This window comes from Tinamus guttatus, unplaced genomic scaffold, assembly GCF_059628265.1.
Source record: "Tinamus guttatus ecotype Peru unplaced genomic scaffold, ASM5962826v1 Tinamus_guttatus_pri_ptg000397l, whole genome shotgun sequence".
NCBI lineage: Eukaryota > Metazoa > Chordata > Aves > Tinamiformes > Tinamidae > Tinamus > Tinamus guttatus.
This window is the reverse complement of record NW_028288931.1, coordinates 1,538,422-1,544,900: the sequence shown is the minus strand read 5'-3', so window position 1 is coordinate 1,544,900 and position 6,479 is coordinate 1,538,422. Positions and strand designations below refer to the sequence as shown.

The following is a 6,479-nucleotide window of genomic DNA, read 5'->3' as shown; positions in this document are numbered from 1 at the left end:
GGGCCGGGGAGCGGCGGCGGGCGCGTGCCGGGCGGCTCCCGCCCGCTTCCCGCCGGGACGGAGCCGCGAAACTCCCCTCCTCGTGCCCTCCTCCGGGGCTCCGCTTCGCAATCGGTACCGGGACGGGTGCAGGGGGGAGCGGAGCCGGCAGGCGCTCGTCCCGTTAGCCGCAGCCCGTGGGCGATGCTAATTAACCCGCCCGGGAGCCCTGCGTTCCTGCGGCCAGGGAGGCGTTTCTGTGGCCGTTCTTCCCCAAAATGCGGCCGTTTTGGTCCCCAGGTGTCCCGCGCAGGGAGGGGGCTTCGGCAGGGAAGTGCCGCGGGCCTGGAGGTAACCGGGGCTGGGGGTAACGGTGCGGAGGAGCCTGCAGAGCGACTACGACTCCTTGTGCCTTGCCCTCCAAGGGGCTCCTTCCAGCATTCCTCACCAGGGACAATAATTCCTCTGATTTTAATTATCCTGGGCAGCAGCCTGCCCGGGATGCGTCGCTCTCCCTTCCGAGCGCGTCGCTTTCCGTTGGCTCCCGGCTGCGGACCCCGCTGTACCCCCTAATCTGCTCCTTCCCAAGGGTAGATGTAGCTGCCGTTTCTCTTTCCTAGGGCTGGCTGAGAGCGAGCGGGAAGAACCGGCACGATGAAGAACCAAGGCGGGGAGCCCAAGGTGGCCCCGCGCGGCGCGGGCTCGGCCCCGATGAGCAGCGGCAGCAGCCCGGGGCTGGAGGAGGGCGACTCGTCCGAGGCCACGGCAGCGCTCGCAGGTGGGAGCCGCCGGCACGCGCCGCTCCGTGGCCCCGGCACCGGGATTCGGGCACGGGAAGGCGGCTCGCAAGCCTGCGCAGAGCCGGGCTGCTGCTCCCTCCTCGGAGGACGGGCTGTGGTGCAAGAGCAGCTGGGATGTCAGGAGCAGAAAACCCTCATTTCTTAGCACTGTGTGTGCAATTCTGAGGTAGCTACTGCTTCCCTGGGGAGCAGGTTTCCAGCGTGCAGACTTGCATCCTCACCTGAACACAAGGGGTTATTTACTTTTGCCTAGGCCTTAAGGATCCCATACAGGAAAAAGTCACACAGCTCTTTCCTTGGGCCATTGCATCCTCACCTGAACACAAGGGGTTATTTACTTTTGCCTAGGCCTTAAGGATCCCATACAGGAAAAAGTCACACATCTCTTTCCTTGGGCCAGTGCTGCATGGGGTGATCTGCACTGGCTTTTTTCAGTCATAACAATAATTCTCTGGAAGAAAAAAAACATGTCTTCTAAAGCAGTCGCTGAGTTAAAATCAACCCTGTACCTTATGTTTTGATGCCTAGTAAACATGGGACGTAGCAAGTGCCCAGTGTGTGAGTTAGTGCTGAATAAGCAGCTGCTCTTTGTCATTTAGGAGTCTCATTTTGGGGAACTTCTGAGGCTAAGAGGAGCGCTGAGGGCTGCGCTGCCTCCTCCTTCCCTGAGCATCCGCTGCTGCTTGCTCTTGGGGACAAGGTACCTTTGATGTGACCCAGCACAGCTGTTCTGTATGCGACGAGAGAGACGAACTGGGGTTTAAAAATCTATTGTGGTCTCCAAAGGCCTCCCTCCAGGGACATCAGCAAGGGGCAGCCCATGCAAAACCTGCCTGCCTTAAAGGGAGGTGGGGGGCGTGAAATGTTGCTCCTGACAGATGTCAGGGGCTTGGTCATGCTCTCCTGATCAAAAGGGAGCCCGCTAGGAATGCACCTCTTTTGTCAGGGCAGCTGGCTGGAGACGCAGCCAGAACAAAGCAGCTCATGCTGCTGCAAGTTTGGCCTGCCCGGGTGCAGGGGGACAACGAGGAGCCCTTCCCCGTGCCCTGCGTTTCGGGGGTCCTAGCAGAGAGGGGAGCGCGGAGCGCGCGGGGGAAGGATCACAGTGTCGTGTCCCCGTCTCCCACAGCTCCTCTCCCCCAGGAGGACGGCAAGTCCTCCCGGCCGGCCGTGCGTGACGTCTCGGAGGAGCTCAGCAGGCAGCTCGAGGACATCTTGAACACGTACTGCGTGGACAGCAGCCAGGAGGGGCCGGGCGAGGACGGCGGGCAGAGCGAGCCCGCCGAGCCCGAGGAGGCGGAGAAGAGTCGCAGCGAGTCGCCCCGCAACGGCGAGCCGGACCCGGGCGGCCCCGAGATGAACGGGGAGAAGGAGAGCTCCAAAGGGACCGAGGAGTACGGGGAGCGGGATCAGAAGAGAGCCCAGGAGAAGAGGAAAGCCAAGGGCCTTGGTAAGAGGTTCCCCGCTGCGGGCTGGAGCCAGCTTGAGAACTTCAGTGCAGACGTGGGTTTTTCTTTGTATCACGCTCACTGCCCTCGGTGAAATAAGCACCTTAGGTGCATGATGTAGGGCAGGGTTTGGAAACGATCTGGCTCTCGTTCTTGGGGTACATGGGGAAACGTACTGAGCGCTGCTGCAGCCTCTGAGTGCTGCCCGTTTCCCTTCTGCTGGGCACAGCTCTGCCCGGGCACCCAGTGATGGGGCCTGTGCTCCAAGCCAGGCCTCCCCATCCCTGCTTCAATCCTCCCTGGCATCTGCAGGAAAATCTCCGGGGCAGAGCCTGGAGATGGTGCTGCGGGTTGTACCCATGAGCTGGGCTGTGCAGAGACGCCTGGTTCCTCTCCCCTGTCCTTGCCTTATGAGCCAGAACGCTGCGAAAGGGATTTATTTTTTAAAAAATCCGTGTCTCGTTCCAGGCAAAGAAATCACTTTGCTGATGCAGACGCTGAACACCCTGAGCACGCCAGAGGAGAAGCTGGCGGCGCTGTGCAAGAAATACGCTGAGCTGGTGAGGCCCTGTTTGCTTTGCTGCAGGTCCCGGGGAAGGACACCCCACAACAGCAAGGGCTGAGGCTGTTTGATGAGGCTGAGGGTGGCCGTGGTGCTGGGGGGACACTCGTGTAGCTCTGCAGGCTCCTGAATCCCTGTGATTCTGGCTATCCACGTGCCAGGATTGGTGCTGTCGGTCCAGCCGGGGGCTCTGCGGAGGTGCAGGCGAGGCCGGGAGTGTTGTAGGCAGATCTGCTGGTCGCTGTTACTCAGACGTGGTGTTTCTGGTGATGGTTTCTTGGCAAGAAACACACGTTCACCAAAGTCACTCCAGCAGCATGATTGATTTGGGAAGCAGAAAGGTCGAGTCCAAGGCACTCTTGGACACTCTGTGGCAGTCCCGCTCTGCTCTTTTGTGATTTAAAGCTCTTGTCCTCCCCTCAGAAGACAGAGACCGCTGCTTTGATTCCCAACTCCCCTGCGGGGGGACACAGCCCTGACGTGCTTTGCTGCATCTGTTCCTTTTGCCTCCCTGCCGTAGCTGGAAGAGCACCGTAACTCCCAGAAACAGATGAAGATCCTGCAGAAGAAGCAGACGCAGCTGGTGCAGGAGAAGGACCACCTGCAGAGCGAGCACAGCAAGGCCATCCTGGCGCGCAGCAAGCTGGAGAGCCTGTGCCGGGAGCTCCAGAGACACAACCGCACCCTCAAGGCAGGTCCCTGGGGTTTCCCGCTGCTCCCGGGGCTGGTGGATCCCGAGCGCTCGGAGGGGTCTTGTCTGGAGAAGAGCAGGATGCCAAATGTCCCCGGGAAGGCGGCTGGGGCCGTGTCCAGGACCCGGTGTGGCTCTTGGTGACGGTGACCTGCGGCGCTGGTGGCGCTCGGGGCCAGCAAACGCCTGCACGTCCTCACGTCCCCCACGGCCCTGCAGTCCCCTCTGCCCTCCAGAACAATTCGCACAGGCACCTAGGAGGGCAAAATGTCACTTCGACCCAGTGTCCCTGGGCATTATTATTATTTCAGGGCCTGTTTCCCAGAGAAATGGAGGGAAAAGGCCCGGAGCAGGCTGAGGCAGGGCCTGTCTAGCAGTGGCTCCAGGTGCCTTCACAGTCAGGACAGGCAGTCGTTGGAGGCTGGGTGGCTTCGTGGCCGTTTGGGCAGGTTGCCCACCGGCCCGTTCAGGGGCTCACGGTCCTGCTCTGCCCTCCTCGTGCAGGAAGAAGGTGTCCAGCGCGCGCGGGAGGAAGAGGAGAAGCGGAAGGAGGTGACATCCCACTTCCAGGTGACGCTCAATGACATCCAGCTCCAGATGGAGCAGCACAACGAGAGGAACTCCAAACTGCGCCAGGAGAACATGGAGCTGGCGGAGCGGCTCAAGAAGCTCATCGAGCAGTACGAGCTGCGCGAGGAGGTGGGTCGGGGCAGGAGCCCCGCGTCGGGCTGCTCTGCTGCCTCCATCCTGCCCAGCCGCGGGTGTCCCCGGGGTGGTGACAGCTGCTGCTGGCTCCAGAGGGGACCTCCAGGCCCCTGGGATGTTCCCTTGGGATTGCTGCAAGGGGGCCCGGCTGAGCAGTGTGGTTCCCCTTGGCAGCACATCGACAAGGTGTTCAAACACAAGGACCTGCAGCAGCAGCTGGTGGACGCCAAGCTCCAGCAAGCCCAGGAAATGCTGAAGGAGGCAGAAGAGAGGCACCAGCGGGAGAAGGACTTTGTAAGTCTTACTGTGACTTTCTTTGATGGCAGCAAGTTCTTTGCCTCATCTCTCTTGGAAATTTTGGTACCGTCGGTTTTCTGAGGGCAGAGCCCAAGCTGGATCAGGGCTGTGTGTACCCAGCCATGCCCATTCCCCCCAGGGGCCTCAGGAGGGAGGCTGCAGCCCTGCTCTGCTCCTCGTGGTTCTGCCAGGCCTCTGCTGCCTCCAGGCCAAGTGCCAGCTGGACAGGGCCACGCTGGGGCCTTCCCTGGTGGCAGCAGATAACTGCATTTCCTCCTCCCTAGCTGCTGAAGGAAGCTGTGGAGTCGCAGAGGATGTGTGAGCTGATGAAGCAGCAGGAGACCCACCTCAAGCAGCAGGTGAGCTCCCTGCCCCGTGTGCTTGACCCGCTCTGCTTGTCTTCCTCCCTTAGCAGGGATGAGCCACTTAAGCTCCTTAAGCTGGAAAACACAGGAGGATTGTCCCTGAACGTGGCACTGGAGAGCCCGTGTCAGCACCGGGAGCGCAGTGTGAGCTGGGGTTTTCTTCAGCTCTTCCACCTCCCTGGGGAAGGTGGCCTTGGTTTTCCGGGCACCAGCGCTTCCACACGGATCTCCCTTGTGGAATCACCCCAAGGGGGCCCCTGGGAGAACGGGACAGGGCTGTTCCCTTTGCTGCCCTGCAAGGGGGGTTTGTTAGCCGGGAAGTCCAGCCCCACGACGGCGCCGCGGCTGGAACGTCGCCCTCGGAGAAGGACTCGGGGAGCAGTGAACACTGTCACCCTTCCTCTCCCCGCAGCTGGCGCTCTACACGGAGAAGTTTGAAGAGTTCCAGAACACCCTTTCCAAGAGCAGCGAAGTGTTCACGACGTTCAAACAGGAGATGGAGAAGGTGGGTGGCTGTGGGAGCCCCCCAGGGTGCAGGGACCGCCTGGCCGGGAGCAGCAGCTCCCTGGGTCTGTTCGGTTTTACTGGTGTCAGGATGGGCCACGAGCTGACTGCTCGTGCCACCCTTGAGGGGTGACTGCTCTGTCACCTTCTGAGCCCCCAGGGCTCCCTCCAGCTCCTGCATCTGTTGCCTGGTTGGTGATTCCTGCCAGGGAGACCAATTCCAGCAGGATGAGGAGACTGATTCCCGGGACAGCAGCATCTCATGGCTGTGCTGGGAAAGCGGGTGCCTGTAGGAGAGTATCCTACATGTAACCAACTGCAGCACTCTGCCCCCGTGTCTTATTTCTTACTTTTGTCTCTGTGATCCTGTAGATGACTAAGAAAATCAAGAAGTTGGAGAAAGAGACCACCATGTACCGCTCTCGTTGGGAGAGCAGCAACAAGGCTCTCTTGGAGATGGCTGAAGAGGTGAGGAGTTTTCCTGGTTTTCCCTCTGTGCTGACTCAGGCAGCTGCTCCCTTTGGCTCAGTTTCCTTCTCTGATGAATCCTGGTTGGAAAAGACCTTCAAGATCATCAAATCTAACCATAAATCCATCACCCGCTGTGTGTGGTGAGAGTCAGTGAATGCTGAGGTGCCTGGGAGAAGTCTGAGACCGTCTTAGCTGCACTTGGCCTCCATAAATACCCCCCTGAGTTCTCACTGAGGTGTCATCTCCCTTTCTGCCCCCTCCCCAGAGCGGGTAAAGCCTGAGCTGCTTTTCCTTTTGCAGAAAACCCTTCGGGATAAGGAATTAGAGGGACTTCAGGTGAAAATCCAGCGCCTGGAGAAGCTGTGCCGAGCCCTCCAGAGCGAGCGCAACGACCTCAACAAGAAGGTGCAGGACCTGTGTGCCCACGCACCGCGGGCGGACGCGGAGCTCTCGGAAGCCTCCAAGGACCCATCCCGGGACAGCTCGGAGGCGGCGGCGGAGCAGCGCCCGGCGCACGACTGCCCGCACTCGGGAAAGCCGGCGCGGAGCACGGAGCCCGCGGAGAGCCCGGGAGAACTGAGCCCAGGAGCCCTGGGGCAGAGGGGCCCCGAGGAGCGCGCCCAGGGCGCGGACTGACCCGGTAGCCAGAGGTAGGGC

The 6,479-nt window shown here is 60.8% G+C and overlaps 1 protein-coding gene across 1 annotated transcript; it reads left to right on the top strand.

Annotated features, from left to right (window-relative positions):
- Window positions 1-633: 633 nt before the first annotated feature.
- TXLNA (taxilin alpha) lies at window positions 634-6,479 on the top strand. Its single transcript, XM_088531085.1, has 10 exons — window positions 634-757; window positions 1,909-2,229; window positions 2,696-2,787; window positions 3,310-3,484; window positions 3,989-4,179; window positions 4,360-4,479; window positions 4,767-4,841; window positions 5,260-5,352; window positions 5,724-5,819; window positions 6,123-6,479. The coding sequence occupies exons 1-10, from the start codon at window positions 634-636 to the stop codon at window positions 6,456-6,458; spliced, it is 1,623 nt and encodes a 540-aa protein (XP_088387211.1). The 3' UTR covers window positions 6,459-6,479.